General features: G+C 35.9%; 1 protein-coding gene across 1 annotated transcript; it reads left to right on the top strand.

Moving 5' to 3' along the window:
* The first annotated feature begins 7097 nt into the window (after positions 1-7097).
* Positions 7098-13117, top strand: LOC141331559 (E3 ubiquitin-protein ligase TRIM35-like). Its single transcript, XM_073836612.1, has 6 exons — positions 7098-7704; positions 7821-7916; positions 9272-9502; positions 9573-9595; positions 9677-9795; positions 11980-13117. The coding sequence occupies exons 1-6, from the start codon at positions 7312-7314 to the stop codon at positions 12840-12842; spliced, it is 1725 nt and encodes a 574-aa protein (XP_073692713.1). The 5' UTR covers positions 7098-7311; the 3' UTR covers positions 12843-13117.
* Positions 13118-17436: the final 4319 nt, after the last annotated feature.

Genomic DNA, 17436 nt, shown 5'->3' with positions numbered 1-17436 from the left:
TAACTGTCACAAGAGTAGATCTAGATCTTCCTGCTTTCATTGTGTTTCAATAGAGATGTAATGATGCACCCCGAGCCAGTTGAAAATAAATAATTTATGACGATTCAAAATGATGCAGCAGTGCAGTTGTGGGTAGTTTATATGAAAGTATCTCAGAAGGGAATTGACTGTCTTTAGGGGTGCGTTTCTCAAAAGCTTTGTTAGCCATCTATGTTCGCAAGTTGTTAACAACATAGTTCAACAATTGGGTGTTTCCCAAAACCATAGCAAACTTGCGTCGTTGGAACTACAGCTCTCGACCTGAGAATAGAAGCATAGTTTCTTGTTAGTAAAACACATGGGCTTGAATAAATTATGCTCTTGGCTACAGTAAGCAAGCTAACATGCAGTACAGTCTATATCATCCATTCTAAAGAAATATAAATGCATTTTAATCTATGTATTTTTGTATGTCCTCAATAAGCACCATTTTTGAAGAGTGTGCATGTGTGTAAATGCCTAAGGAAACCCTGTAGTAGGATGTAAGAGGTATCTAAGTCACAATATCTTGCTACTGGAATACCTCAGGGCTCAGTTCTTGGACCACTTCTCTTCTCTGTCTACATGGCATCACTAGGTTCTGTCATTCAGAAACATGGCTTTTCATATCACTGCTATGCTGATGACATTCATCTCTACCTCTCATTCCATCCTGATCATCAAACCCATCATTTTATCACAATTTCACAATGCAGTTAGGCACATCAACCATAACTCCTTCAAAAACTTTGGAAGTTGTAACTGATGATCAGCTAAATTTCTCAGAGCACATTGCTAAAACTGCCCGGCCCTGTGTAACAGAGGCCAGCTAGAAGGTGCTGTGCAGGTAAACCTCACTCTCCGATCTCAAGAGACGCACTAGCGACAGACGCTAGGGGTTGCTGCCTTTTAGCCTCCTTGTTAGTGCGTCCGCCTCCCGTGCCGGAGACCCGGGTTCGAGACCCGCTCAGAGCGGGGTGCAGTAGGACCTGGGTGTGAGGGGTTACATTGGTGCCGTGACCCGAACGGGTGTGAGGTTTAGGGGGGTGAGTGTAACAGAGGCCAGCTAGTAGGTGTTGTGCAGGTAAACCTCACTCCCCGATCTCAAGAGACGCACTAGCGACAGACGCTAGAGGTTGCAGCCTTTAGCCTCCTTGTTAATGCGTCCGCCTCCCGTGCCGGAGACCCACGTTCGAGACCCGCTCAGAGCGGGGTGCGGTAGGACCTGGGTGTGAGGGGTTACATTGGTGCCGTGCAGGCCCGTCGCGACAAGGCAGGCAAACCAAGCAATTGCTTGGGGCCCCGAGCTGGCCTGGGGCCCCAAGACAACGACTGGTTAAGAATAAAATGCAGCGACAAACTGTGTGAGCGCCCCATTGATAGTGAATGCAGTAAAGTGCAATGACACTGTTATCGGGATCACCCTCAAGGGGGCCCCCCTCGCTGACAGCAGCCAGCCAACCACGAGATCTCTGCTGCCGGCAAAATACAAAACTTCCTCGGCAGTCATGAAGCGGAATTATGCTTCAGGAAGCCAAAAAAGAAAGAAGAGAAAGGAAGAGGAGGATAAGAAAAAACAAGACAGTGGTAAGTGATAAATTACACACATAAAATAGCTCTACTTGTCTTGTACAAATGGTGCAATTTTGCAGCAGGTAGGCTAGCAGAAATATGTTTATGTATGTTAGCTAAGCTACCTGCCTGACAGCAAATGCTGCTTGTAACGAACAGTTAGAGCAACTTTTTTTTGAACGGACGGAATATGGTTACATACTGCAATATGTTTTTTAACTGGATAAGGAAGACGCAGATCTGTTCCAGAATCGCTGTTTATCATATTTAATGACATGACATTGCTATAGCTTTGTAATAGGTTTTGATGAAAGTGGCATAGCATGCTATACTAACTATTCCACTGTGATAATCTATTTAGGAAAACCACACAATAAATTCTGTGCATCAAACATTAGCTTGGGATGTTTTTAAGCATTGGTAGTCGACTCACAGCACTTCTAATAATTAGTAAACATTTAATTATAATTTCATTGTTTGTTAACAGTAAAAAGTGTATTTATATAGCACATTTCATACACAATGGCAATTCAAAGTGCTTTACATAGAAGAAATTAAAATAATAAAAAGAAATAAGAATAATTAAAACAGTTTAGAAAAATAAAATACAGTCGGACGAACAGCTGCACAATGCTCATTCAGTAAATGCATAGCTAAAGACTAAAGATTAATTAACTGTCAATTTACCTTCTATTAATGATTGTTATTATTATAAAGTGTTACCATCTTTTCTTTCTCCCTCAAGGTGCTTTGCTTAAATTTCTCAGCCCTCAGGCTCTTCCTAAGGATACCTCCACTGATGAAGGTAGAGTGAATTTCTCTCACTGACCTGAGATGAGCTGTTAAAAGTGACCTCTTTCAATATGCTAACAGTGAAATGGTCATTTCAGATTTTTTTAAATTATTATTTTCTCAGCTACACCATCAACTTCATCCTCAACATCAACAGATGCATCACTTCTCAGTGCTGATGTTTCCTCTTCAGCACAAGGTACCACAAGCTCTATAATTATAGCTGATATCCTGCACAGCCCAGAGTTTAAACTGATAAGTGTGTGCTGTCATATTGTTAGAAAAAAAAACAGTGCAAATCACTACTGAATTCCCATCAAACTGTTTAAATACTAGTAACTTTTGGCCATGGACATTTCAGAATTTTTTATATACAGTAGTACCTGTCAAATTTCTAGGTGTCAGACACTCTGTGATGCATTCTGTACCTGAACAGATGGATTATATTAATAAAAAAAACATTATTTTTTATTATAAAACTGTATGGCTATGCTGTGGTTCCTTTGTATGCGTGCGTGCGTGCGGGGGCCTCCATGTCCATTTTGCTTGGGGCCCCCAAATTTCTTCAAACGGCCCTGGTGCCGTGACCCGAACGGGTGTGAGGTTTAGGGGGGTGAGTGTAACAGAGGCCAGCTAGTAGGTGTTGTGCAGGTAAACCTCACTCCCCGATCTCAAGAGACGCACTAGCGACAGACGCTAGAGGTTGCAGCCTTTAGCCTCCTTGTTAGTGCGTCCGCCTCCCGTGCCGGAGACCCGCGTTCGAGACCCGCTTGGAGCGGGTGCGGTAGGACCCGGGTGTGAGGGGTTACACTTGCAGATTTGCTTTATTCAACATCAGGAAGATCAGGCCCTTGCTTCCGGAATATACACAACTCATTGTTCAAGCTCTTGTTGTGTCCAGGCTGGACTATTGCTCTTTTGGCAGGTCTTCCAGCCAGTTCTACATTTTGTTCTACAATTGTCATTCCTTTACAATTAATCTGGAATGCATCTGCAAGATTAATTTTTAATGAGCTGAAAAGCATGCACGTCAAAAACTTAATTAATTTGCACTGGCTACCAATAGCTGCTCGCATAAAATTCAAGGCATTAATGTTTGCCTACAAAACCACCATTGGCTCTGCACCCCTTTACCTAAATTCATTACTTCACACTTATGTGCCCTCTAGAAGCTTGCCTCTGCAAGTGAATGGCACATTATTTTGCCATCCCAAAGAGGCACAAAATCACTTTGAATTACTTTCTCATTTAATGTACCCTCCTGGTGAATGACCTGCCCAACTCAATCCGAACAGCTGAGTCTTTTGCCATCTTCAGGAATTGGTTAAAAACACATCTCTTCCACATTTATTTGACTCTCTAACTCTAGCACTGCAAATCTAGATGCTGTTTGTTAATGTTTGTTTGAACTATGTTGGTAAAGATGGAACTTCAGACCGTTGGCTAACAATGCTTGTTGTTTCACATTCTACAATTGTAAATGCAGACACGGTGTTATGTTTACGATGCAAGGCAGCGCGTAAAAAGACATTATAAGTCATTATAATCAGTAGCTATGTTCCCACTGCAACAAATGTCTTGTTTATAATGGGTTTTATTGTTTCTGTCTCATTGTGCTGAGAAACGCATAGTAAGGGGTGTAACATTCCATCACATGCTTGAGGTATTTGGTCAATCACAACGCTCCGGATAGCTGGCCAATCAGACAACACATCGGTTTCCATCAGCGATGAGTTTTGTAAAAATCTAAGCGTTTCAAAAAGGCGAGGCAGAGAGGAGCAACAATAATGTACAGTATGTGAAAAATAATCTATTTTTTAACCTCAAATTTAACTGCATAAACACAATTATTTATTTATTTTAGCTTCATCATAATACCCATTTAAAATACATTTAGTAAGATGACTTATCTAATAATAATTAAAAAATAAATAATAAACATATTATCTAGGTCAATAAGTAGTTATAAATGATAAATGCATGGTTAGTTCAATTCACTTTTCTTTTGACGCTGGATATTTGTCACTTATGGTATCAATTTAGTTTCGACACTGAGGTATTACATTCTGGAATTGTTCCAAAACCAAAATTATGGTACTGACCATCCCTAGTGGCTGGTTGTCAGAGTTTTTGTCTTGTAATGAGCTTTTTTGACCACTAGAGGTCCCCAAAGAACTCTCGTGTCTAATGTTTGACAGTAATCAGTTTCTGGATCCAAACACTGCAAATCCACATCTAATCCTGTCTGATGATCTGACCAGTGTGAGAATCAGCGGATACAATGAACTGCTTCCTGATAATCCAGAGAGATTTGACTGGTATCGCTCTGTTCTGGGTTCAGAGGGTTTTAACTCAGGAACACACTGCTGGGATGTGGAGGTTAAAGAGAGACGACACTGGAGTCTTGGAGTAACTACAGCATCTGATAAGTCTCGGTTTGTCATTCTATTGCAGCCCCACTCTGCTTTTCATGTTAAACAGGATCTTGATCGTGTGAGAGTGAATCTGGACTATGACAGAGGAAGGGTGTCATTCTCTGATCCTGTAACTAACACACATCTACACACATTCACAACCACCTTCACTGACACTGTCTTTCCTTTCTTCTGTTGTTCTTCCTCTCTGAGGATCTTATCGTTCAGTAGTCAGTAATGGTTACAGCTGTAGGTCTTTCATCATGTTTCAATATTTAATTAATATCACATGAGTAAGAGTGATCTGTTGATCTGAATATCAGTACAGCTGTGATTGGGCCGCAGCTGATCACATGACTGATATCCAGCACTACAGACACACACTCACATACTGATGTTATACAACAGATCAATACACAATAGAGGATAATATAGTGATATTAATCAAACTGTGAAATGTCTGATTATGAGTTTATAAGATCCATCATTATCTGCTGAGGTGAAGTCACTTCATTTCAGTCACAATATATCCAGATATTTTCAGGGGTCCTGCAGTCTTTGAAAACATGCAAATATCAAGGAATTTTAAAACTATAATAATGCCTGGGGAAAAAATCAAGTATTTATTTTATGGTTAATATATTTTTATTCATTACATTGTCCCTGTTGCACTGAATTAAATGTCAAAATAAATTGTTATTTCTCATATCTAACCAGTGAAAAAAAAATCATTTTAGGATTCACGACTAGAGAAAAAAAAATCTGTCACAACTTTATGTGGAGTGTATTGCCGTCATAAAAATGAAAGTTTGTTTATATTTAAAATACATTTAAGTTGGTCAGTGAAAACATTGGAAATCTGTTCTTTGTACATTTGTCAATTAAATAAAAGTTAAAGAGAATTGAGAAATCACAGATTCTTGATTTCATTGCATTTTACAAAACAACCCAACTTCTCTGGAATTGGGGTTTTAGTATCAAAGAGATAGCATTATAGTTTTTATTAATATTTTGAATTAGCTTTTTTAATTTACTTTCAGTTAACGGTTAAGTAATTTTGTTGTGTTTTTGTCAGTATTTGTAATTTTTGTTTTGTAAATGTCTATATTGCTTTTAGAAGTTTTTCTTTATTTTTAGTTACTTTAGTAAATCAGGTTAAACTAAAAAAAAACAAAAGAAACATTGCCTTGGAAACTAACTAAAATAAACATGTTATTAATTTTTTTTAGATTTTATTTCTATTAACATTGTTTTATTTCAGACAATAAATTTGAATTCAAGACAATACATTTTGAACTATAATATAATAAATTCTTTAAATAAAGTTTTATTGTGACTTTTTGTATATTTAATTTCAATTTACATCTATGACTATTTGTGGACAGATATAAATTGTGCAATTTTTTATTTATTTTATAAAAGCATCCTGAAGTGCTCATCACATGTTCCTCCAAAAGTGTTTATGGAGTTTATAATGAAGTGAATGTCTAGCGTGTGAATCTAGACAAAGAAGAAACTCATAAATACACACATTTTCATTAGTCTCATATTTTAGTCACAACATCATTCTCAAACTATCATTTGTGTTTTTTAAGAGTTTTCATGACATTAGTGTTATTTTAAAATGTGCTAATAATAAAGAACAACGGTTTGTCCAAACATTTGACTGGTAGTGTATACTTGATGAAGATTGATGTGAAATAAGTGATAGACAGAGTCAGTCAGGTTGATCTGGTGCGGCTCCTCTTTTCTCTGGGAAACACCTGCATGTGAGGAACAGATAGAGGAAAGTTTATTAAAGTCCTGTCTTTTGTTTAGTTTTTGGTCTGTTCTCATCCTAGTAAGTTTTCTGTTCACTTTTTTGTCCTGATCTTAAGATTCTGAGTATTAAGTTTTGGTTTTGTAAATTAAAGCTGCAGTTAAATCCCACACTTTTATTTCATCCTGTTTCAACCAAACTGTGACAATAACAAATTAATAACACAATTATAATCAATAACTTTAGTTAATAGTGTTTGCAGCTTTAAATATAATTAAGCACTTTCAATGTATTCATAAGCTGTACATTATTTATTTACACAGTCATAATTATAACAATACTAGAATGGTTAAAGCAACATGCTGGCCAAATAAACCACATTAGCTAGTTTTAGTTTTTTCTAGTTTTGCTTTATTTGGTTTCACTGTAAATTAATGTTGAATGCATTCTGATAACACTGAACCTGAAGAAATCCTTTCATCTGTTTTAAAACACCCACATGATCAGAAACTCCTCCCTCTACAACACTTACCAGGAAGAGACTCAGCTGTTGTTTTTCCTTTCTGTCAAACAGACTCTTGTCTCTCTTGAAAAAAGCAAAAATCCATGATCAGTGAAGAATGAAAAGAAATATTTTGAAGAAGGATTTTTGAGATGCTTGTTTCTGAACAGACAGCAGATCTTTGTGATTCTTTTGGTGATTCATCTTTGAAACCATCGTTCAGAAAGTGAAAGTAAAGAGCTCAAACTGTGAAAATGGCTTCACTAAATGTATCTGCAGAAGAGCTTTCTTGTCCCGTGTGCTGTGAAATCTTCAAGAATCCTGTTGTTTTATCATGTAGTCACAGTTTCTGTAAAGAGTGTCTTCAGCAGTTCTGGAGAATCAAAGGAACTCAGGAGTGTCCTGTCTGCAGGAGAAAATCCTCGAAAGGTAGTCCTCCAATTAGTCTTGTTTTGAAAAACTTGTGTGAGTCGTTCCTACATGAGAGGCATTCATCAGGATCTGAGGAGATCTGCAGTTTACATGGTAAAAAACTCGAACTCTTCTGTCTGGAGGACAAACAGCCGGTGTGTTTAGTGTGCAGAGATTCACAGAAACATGACAATCACAAATTCAGACCCATCAGTGAAGTTGTTCCATCATATAAGGTAAGACAGATTTATATTGGGGGTTAAAACTCATAGAAACTCAGAAACAATGTACAAATTGCATGGATTTGATCATATTATGGATATGTCTTATAGATTCTGTCTTTAAATTCTAGGAGGAGCTTAATACAACAGTGAAGTCCTTACAAGAGAAACTTGAACACAATGAAAAAATGAAAGACGAGTTTGAGAAAACAGTTCAACACATAAAAGTGAGAATTGATTCTTTTACCATATTTATACGTTTGATAGCTGAATTGATTTGTCTGTCATAATTACACATAAGATGAAGATCAAGTGTTGACTCTATCAGCTGGTCATTCATCAACGGACAGGACTAATGCACCAACAATAGTCCCATCGGCTATTGCTCACCTTCATTTTAGCTAATTAGTTCAGGTGAACTCAGACAATCTGGGGTGTGTTTCCTGTACAACAATGTTAACTCGCTGCTCAAAGGTAGGCTAGGAGATTATTGGGGGATTTCGGAGAGTCTAGCAATAGCAAGATAGCTTCGAAAACAAGATCCCACCCTCTCTGCATAATCACTAATTCATACTAATTCATCAAATCGAGATCTCAGAGATGCTGCTGTAATGAACAGATGATGACTACTTCATTTTTTTTATGCAAGTTGATATTCTGATCATGTTTTTTTTTCAAGCACATTTTACCAATTCCAAATCACATCAATCTTAATAATATTAATATTGTATTTAATATAAATTTTGTATTTAATCATTTATAAGTGATATATAATTGTCCATAATGTCAGGATTTGAGCCTGTTTCTGTTCTGTTTTCCCAGTGTTTTCCCCTTCTGTTTCCAATAATATGGTTTAGTCCTTGTCTTCCCCTCTAGTTTTGTTCTAGTTAGTCTAGTCCGTGCCCATATTTGTATTTCCCCCTCGTTATCCTTGTTATCTTGTTTGTTACCATGCCCTGTCTTCTGTGTATTTAAGTCTGTGTCAGTTCACACCCCAGTGTCTGTCGATGATGTTACTTCATGTTACATGTCTGCTCTTTGTTTGCTTTTGGTTTCCTGGATTTTGTTTTGTTTTTCTTAAAGTAGTTTTGTTTATAGTCCTGTTTTCCCGGTTTTCCTTGGATCATCTCCACTTCATCTCCCATACACGACCACGACACATAAAGCCCAGAAGTGAAAAAAAAAAAATAAATCACAGAAACGTTGCTCTCATGTTTATTATGGAAAATAGGTTATGCATTTTCTTTCAGTTTGCGCATAATTTCGAATTTAACAAGTTCTGTTCTAAAATGATTTGACTGATGTTTCTTAAAGGTTTAATTGTTGTGCTTTCAAATATCACATGAATGTATTGTGTTAATAAGGCATTGAAAACTCACAAAGAACTCATATAAAAGTTATAAAAAGACACTGATGAGAATCATGTGTATTTGCACCTACAGAGACAAAACATCTACTACAGTACTAGTATTTCAGAAAGTTAAAGCTGTTAACTAACCCACATTTACTCACTTACTCTTCATGCTGCTCCCGAATAAGTTGCGTCTTTGAGATGATTGAAGTGAATGTGATTTGATTTCAGTCTCAAGCTGATCACACAGAGCATCAGATTAAACAGCAGTTTGAGAAGCTTCATCAGTTTCTCAGAGATGAAGAAGAAGCTACAATTACTGCACTGAGGGAGGAAGAGGAGCAGAAGAAGCAGATGATGAAGGAGAAGCTGGAGGAGATCAACAGACACATCTCAGCTCTTTCACACACAATCAAAGACACGGAGGAGATGATGAAAGCCAGTGATGTCTGCTTTCTAAAGGTCTGATTTCAGATCATTGATTGATTGATTGATTGATTGATTGATGATTAATTGTGTTTTTGTTCTGCAGAAGTTTCCAGTCTCAATGGAAAGGTGAGTGATCTGCTGGTGTCTCTGGTCTCTCTGCTTCTGATCCAAAGCCACTTCAGTTCTGACTCCTGAATGTTGTTCCAGAGTCCAGATCTCACAGCCGGATCCACAGACGCCTTCTGGAGCTTTGATACATGTGCCACGTTACTTGGGCAACCTGCCGTTCAGAGTCTGGAAGAAGATGCAGGACATTGTCCAAAACAGTGAGTCTGGAGAAGATTTGTGCTCTTACACATACAGTTTATCATCAAACACAACAACTAGATTATTTCAGCGGGTAGTGAGTGAAGATCATACTAGTTCTGGTAGATAATTTGCTATTTTTTAAAATGATGTTTTTAATCTACTCAAGTCCAGAACAGACTCAACTGTGTAAAAGAAACTTAATTTGTAATTCTTCTTAATGAAACGCTAATATAATATTTCAAATATAATTTTGTGCTCAATGAACTTCAATATGTATCTCAAGTTCCTCAAGGATTGTTGGTGTTATGTTTGGTGTTACCAGAGGAACTATTGAGAGTTCATAAAGTTCTCTAGAGTTCATAAAGAAAATTATTAATTTTATAAGAGAGCTGCAGCTAGATTCACAATACTGAGAATACAATTTTTCTCATTCTTTTTAATTAGTAACTTGAGAAAAAAAGTTAAGAATGTTTTATATGCTAAAAGTTACTACTTTAGAATTTTCTTAGTTTTTTTTTGTACAAAATTAATTACCAAAATGTAAAATTTACCAATTAATAATTCAAGTATTTGTTGTATTAAGCAAGCAAACATTGTGAGTTAGATAATACAATCAGACAACTTCAAAAACTGTCATCATTTAATCTTCTCGTGCTATTCATTCATTTATAACTAGAATATAGGCTATGTATTTATTACTTGATCAGAATGGTACAAAACTTGATTAAGGTTTTTTGCGCTTTCTGTGTGGGAAAAAAATAAATAAAAATCACTACGTTCATGAACTGCAGTAGAAATGAATGGAAAGTGGAAATATCTGGTACCGTGTGTCACAGGGAGGGTCAGAGACGTTCGGATCCATTTGCAGCATTTTATTGATACAAAACAAACACAAAGGGGCAGGCAGAAATCGTCGTCAAAAAACAGGCAGAAAGGTCGGGGATGGCAGCGAGAATCAAACACGGGGAGGAGTCCAGGAATCAAAACACAGGGAAAACAAACTCGGGAAGAAACGCTCGGAAATAAAGACCATACGGAACAATAAGACTTCGCAAGGTGGCTGTGTGTGTGAGAAGCTTAAATGCAGTCAGTGTGATAAGGTGCAGCTGTGAGCGGTAATCAGTAAAGTGGAAACAAGGAGCAGGTGAATGCAGTGATTAGTGCAGTGGCTTGTGGGGAATGAAGTCCATGATGTGTAGTGCAAGAGTTTATGATGACAAGACGACCAATACGTGACACTGTGTCCAAACAAAATCTTACTGAAAGCTGTTTTATAATCAACCTAAAACTGAAACACAGCTAGTTCAGATTGTCTTACACTTTCAGAGTAAAACATGTTAAATATATATTTTTGTGCATTTCCATAATAAGAAACTTTTTTTACTTTTACTTGAGCAGTAATTTGGCAAAAATCTTTCTTTTTAAAGACAACCAAGCATTCAAAGTAATAAATGTATTTTAAGTATTCAATAATTATAATTTAGTACCATAAAAATCCCTAAAAATACACAATAAAAAGACACAAGCAACACATAAAAAAAAAAAAAAAAAACATGAGCAGCAATAATTGCACTTAGAAACATTCATGATCATATTGAATTTTTTTGTAGGATTTTTTTTTTTTTTTTTAATTAAAGATGTTCATGTATCCTCTCATTTTAAAGTGTTTCTGGAAAAAGTGCTGCTTCATGTGTCTTGATGTTTCCAGTGAAGAAACACAATGATGAGGGTCTGTTCAACTAATGATGTGTTTCCCAGAAGAACCTGCTTCAGTTACTCACACAACTCAGATCTTACAATATTACTATGATAAAATATTTATTACAAAGTCAAACACAACAGACAGTAACAAACTATTTTACCACAAACTCACAGTAAGATTTAGTTTAATAAACATGATCAGATGCTGCATCTCAACAGCTCTGATTGATTGATTCTTATTTAAACTTTTCCAAAATATCAGTTTCTCTTGATGGACACAAATGTTTGAATCACACATTTAATGTTTGTATCCGATGCCATTAAACACTGATAATAAAAATGAGTGTGTAACTGATAACACTAACAGTGATCAGAGGGAAATGTCTGATGTGTTTGATCAATAGGACGAGTCTCATAATTCATAATAATCTGTGTTTGGTTCACTCTTGCTCATTATATGAACATCAGAATAAAAGCAGCTGTTAATTGTGTCTCATCAGCTCCTGTCATTCTGGATCCAAACACTGCATATCCATGGTTCGTCCTGTCTGATGATCTGACCAGTGTGAGAATCAGTGAGAAAAAACAACTGCTTCCTGATAATCCAGAGAGATTTGACTGGTATCGCTCTGTTCTGGGTTCAGAGGGTTTTAACTCAGGAACACACTGCTGGGATGTGGAGGTTAAAGAGAGTCAACACTGGAGTCTTGGAGTAACTACAGCATCAAACAAAAGGAAGGGACGTGATTTCTTTAACACTGATGTCTGGAGAGTGGAGTACAGTCCTGTTGTTGTTGATGATGGAGATGATGATGATGGAGATGATGAAGGAGATGATGATGATGGAGATGATGATGATGGAGATGATGATGATGGAGATGATGATGATGATGATGATGATGGAGATGATGATGATGATGATGATGATGATGATGGAGATGATGATGATGATGATGATGATGATGATGATGATGGAGATGATGAAGGAGATGATGATGATGGAGATGATGATGATGGAGATGATGATGATGGAGATGATGATGATGATGGAGATGATGATGATGATGATGGAGATGATGATGATGATGATGGAGATGATGATGATGGAGATGATGATGATGATGGAGATGATGATGATGGAGATTTTCAAGAGTCTTGTTTTCATGTTGAACAGTTTCTTGATCGTGTGAGAGTGAATCTGGACTATGACAGAGGAAGGGTGTCATTCTCTGATCCTGTAACTAACACACATCTACATACATTCACAACCACCTTCAGCGACACTATCTTTCCAGTCTTCTGGTGTTCTTCCTCTCTGAGGATCTTACCACATCACATGAGTAAGAGTGATCTGTTGATCTGAATATCAGTACGGCTGTGATTGGGCCGCAGCTGATCACATGACTGATATCCAGCACTACAGACACACTCACACTCACATACTGATGTTATACAACAGATCAATAATAAAATAATAATAATTTAGTGAGATTAATCAACTGTAAAATGACTGATTATGAGTTTATAAGATCCATCATTGTCTGCTGAGGTTAAGCCATTTCATTTTAGTCACAATATATCCAGATGTTTTCAGGGTTCCTACAGTCACAAAAAACATGCAAATATTGGGAATTTTAAAACTGTGATCTCCATGCCTGGAAAAAAAAAATCATGTATTTCTTTTATGGTTAATATATATTTATTCATTACATTATCCCTATAATATTTAATGGAGTGCTATGTTGCACTGAACCATGCAAACTAGATCAACTTTGGCCCATTGAGAAGATGATCTCCTCATCTATTACCAATTCACCTGCTTACTGTCAACTGATTCAAAACAGTTTCATCTGAATATTCAATAGCCTTCTCACTTTGATTTCCTCAACGTTTACTGTCTCAACTTTATTTGGAGTGTGTTGCCATCATCAAAATGATAGTTTGTTTATATTTTTATATATTTATCATATTTACAATTATATTTACATTTAAGTTGGTCAGTGAAAACACTGGATATCTTTTATTTGTACTGTAGTCAATAAAATAAATGTTAGAGAATTGAGAAATCACAGATTCATGATTGTATTGCATTTTACAAAACATCCCAACTTTTCTGGAATTGGGGTTGTAGTATCACAGAGGATAGCATTATAGTTTTATTATTATAATTTTAAATTAGGTTTTTTAATTTACTTTCAGTTAATGGTGAATTAATTTAGTTTTTGTCAGTGTTTGTAGTTTTTGTTTTGTAAATGTCTATATAGCGTTTATTAGTTTTTAGTTATTTAATTTTTTTTTTTGTTATTTTAGTAAATCAGGTTAAACTAAATTAAAATAAGAAACCTTTTAACAACTTTCCGTTATTGATTATTTTTTTATTTTATTTTTTATGAACATGTTTTATTCCAGATAACATGTTTTATTATAGTTTTAGTGTAACTATAATATCTCTGACTTAGATGAGCTCTTTTTCAATGCTGTAATTGAATACATTCTTTTAATTCCTCAAGCTACACAACCTTTATTTTACATTTGTATTAAAATCTTACAATTTTATTGTGACTTTTTGTAATTTCAGTTTACATCTATGACTATAACTAACTGTTCTTTTTATTTTATAAAAGCATCCTGAAGTGCTCATCACATGTTCCTCCAAAAGTGTTTATGGAGTTTATAATGAAGTGAATGTCTAGCGTGTGAATCTAGACAAAGAAGAAACTCATAAATACACACATTTTCATTAGTCTCATATTTTAGTCACCGCATCATTCTCAGACTATCATCTATGTTTTTTAAGAGCTTTCATGACATTAATGTAATTTTAAAATGTGCTAATAAGAAGTTTGTCCAAACATTTGACTGGTAGTGTATACTTGATGAAGATTGATGTGAAATAAGTGATAGACAGAGTCAGTCAGGTTGATCTGGTGCGACTCCTCTTTTCTCTGGGAATCACCTGGATGTGAGGAACAGATTATTGTTTGACAGGAAATGTTTATTAAAGTCCTGTCTTTTGTTCAGTTTTTTGGTCTGATCTCATCCTAGTAAATTTTCTGTTCACTTTTGTGTCCTGATCTTAAGATTCTGAGTATTAAGTTTTGGTTTTGTAAATAAAAAACTGCTGCAGTTAAATCCTGCACTTTTATTTCATTCTGTTTCAACTAAACTGTGACAATAACAAATTAATAACACAATTACAATCAATAACTTCAGTAATTAGTGTTTGCAACTGGATTTAATTAAGCACTTTCAATGTATTCATAAGCTGTACATTATTTATTTACACAGTCATAATAATAGCAATAGCATAATGGTTAAAACAACATGTTGGACAAATAAACCACATTGGCTAGTTTTACTTTATTGGGTTTCACTATAAATGAATGTTGAATGCATTTTGATAACACTGAACCTGAAGAAATCCTTTCATCTGTTTTAAAACACCCACATGATCAGAAACTCCTCCCTCTACAACACTTACCAGGAAGAGACTGACTTGTTGTTTTTCCTTTCTGTCAAACAGACTCTTGTCTCTCTTGAAAAAAACAAAACTAAAATTCATGATCAGTGAAAAATGAAGAGTAATATTTTGAAGAAGGATTTTTGAGATGCTTGTTTCTGAACAGACAGCAGATCTTTGTGATTCTTTTGGTGATTCATCTTTGAAACCATCGTTCAGAAAGTGAAAGTAAAGAGCTCAAACTGTAAAAATGGCTTCACTAAATGTATCTGCAGAAGAGCTTTCTTGTCCCGTGTGCTGTGAAATCTTCAAGCATCCTGTTGTTTTATCATGTAGTCACAGTTTCTGTAAAGAGTGCCTTCAGCAGTTCTGGAGAATCAAAGGAACTCAGGAGTGTCCTGTCTGCAGGAGAAAATCCTCAAAGCGCGATCCTCCTCCAAATCTTGTGTTAAAAAACGTGTGCGAGTCGATCATGAAGGAGAGGTGTTCATCAGGATCTGAGGAGATCTGCAGTTTACATGGTAAAAAACTCGAACTCTTCTGTCTGGAGGACAAACAGCCGGTGTGTTTAGTGTGCAGAGATTCACAGAAACATGACAATCACAAATTCAGACCCATCAGTGAAGTTGTTCCATCATATAAGGTAAGACAGATTTATATTGGGGGTTAAAACTCATAGAAACTCAGAAACAATGTACAAATTGCATGGATTTGATCATATTATAGATATCTGGTGTCTTATAGATTTTGTCTTTATATTCTAGGAGGAGCTCAATACAGCACTGAAGTCCTTACAAGAGAAACTTAAACACAATGAAAAAATGAAAGATGAGTTTGAGAAAACAGTTCAACACATAAAAGTGAGAATTGATTATTTTGCCATATTTATACGTTTGATAGCTGAATTGATTTGTCTGTCATAATTACACATATGATGAAGATCAAGTGTTGACTCTATCAGCTGGTCATTCATCAGTGGACAGGACTAATGCACCAACAATTGTCCCATTGGCTATTGCTCACCTTCATTTTAGCTAATTAGTTCAGGTGAACTCAGACAATCTGGGGTGTGTTTCCTGTACAACAATGTTAACTCTCTGCTTAAAGGTAGGCTAGGAGATTATTGGGGGATTTCGGAAAGTCTAGCAATAGCAAGATAGCTTTGCAAGAAAGATCCCACTCTCTCTGCATAATCACTGATTCATACTAATTCATCAAATGGAGATCTCAGAGATGCTGCTATAATGAGCAGCTGATGACCACTTTGACTACTTTGTTCCTTGTCATCTTGCTTTATTTGATGTTTGATTCATCATGGGTTCTCTTTTACATCATACAGGGTGTGAATAGTTATGTAAGTTGATATTCTGATCAAGTTTTTATCCAAGCATATTTTACCGATTCCAAATCACATTAATCTTAATAACTAATATTAATTTTGTATTTAATCATTTATAAATTATGTATAATTGTCAATGAAGGCCAGAAGTGAAAAAAATCTTATATTCAGATGTGCATAACTATTAAGCAGGTTTCCTTTTACAGATAAAATGAGAGCCTGAATAGCAAAAAAATATTAATTGCCCATGAGAAGGATGCAATATTAATGCTATACTAGAATTTGTAAAGTTAAGGCATGACCATTGGATAAAAAAATGCTCATAGGGTCAGCTGTTATATTTGCTGGTTGTAAAAAGCCAGAGTGAAACTCGAGGAGTCCAGAATAAAAAAATAAAATAAAACATTTTTTATTAACTCAAAAGCAGGATACAACCAAACATAACGTTAAGACAACACAAAGACACAGAAGGGCAAACGACTTATAAAGGGTAATGACTGACAGGTGGAGACAATAATGAGGGACAAACCAACTACAGCAGAACAACAGGGGGAGACAAAGGGAGAAACCAAATCAGAATGCAAAGACAAGGTAGACAAGGATACATGTAACATCAGCAGGGTCAGAAAAAAAACAGATGGAGAAGAAAAGATGCATGTTAATTGAAAAAGAATTATTAATTAATGTAAAGAATTTGGTGTAAAACCATCAGGAACCATTTAGTCTCCAGCGCCACCATTTTCCAGAACTGCAACCTGGAGTCTCCAGAAGTGCAATGTGTCAGATTCTCAGAGACTTTGCTTGAGTAAAAAATTCTAAAAAATGACCCTCACTAATAAGAATAACATGCAGAAGTGTTGTGAAATACATGAAGACTGATTTTTTATAGGCTTTATAGAAATAGAAGTTTAGAGTGACTCTTGAAGGACCAGCATCATCCTCTTGAATCTGGCAGTAAGTTTTTAAAGTTTGTTTTTAGTCCATCTCCTACCCCGAAAAGTCTGTCTTGCAGAGATGGACTGAAATGAAAACTTAGTGCCAGATTCTATAATATAAATCCTTGACATGAATACAATTGATGAGCTCAACAATATGTCAGCCGACAGACATTGAGCTGTCGACATTATTAATATAACCTGAGGGAATTAACAAAAACAA

This window comes from Garra rufa, chromosome 1 (assembly GCF_049309525.1).
Source record: "Garra rufa chromosome 1, GarRuf1.0, whole genome shotgun sequence".
NCBI lineage: Eukaryota > Metazoa > Chordata > Actinopteri > Cypriniformes > Cyprinidae > Garra > Garra rufa.
The sequence above is the reverse complement of the archived record's forward strand: the minus strand, read 5'-3'. Positions and strand labels throughout refer to the sequence as shown.

What these genes read in the sequence shown, in the direction of transcription:
- LOC141331559 (XM_073836612.1), top strand. Translation starts at nt 7,312, where the DNA reads ATGGCTTCACTAAATGTATCTGCAGAAGAGCTTTCTTGTCCCGTGTGC. An exon ending in AAGTTGTTCCATCATATAAG is followed by an intron (nt 7,705 to 7,820) that starts GTAAGACAGATT and finishes TTTAAATTCTAG; the next exon opens with GAGGAGCTTAATACAACAGT. An exon ending in GCAGGACATTGTCCAAAACA is followed by an intron (nt 9,796 to 11,979) that starts GTGAGTCTGGAG and finishes GTGTCTCATCAG; the next exon opens with CTCCTGTCATTCTGGATCCA.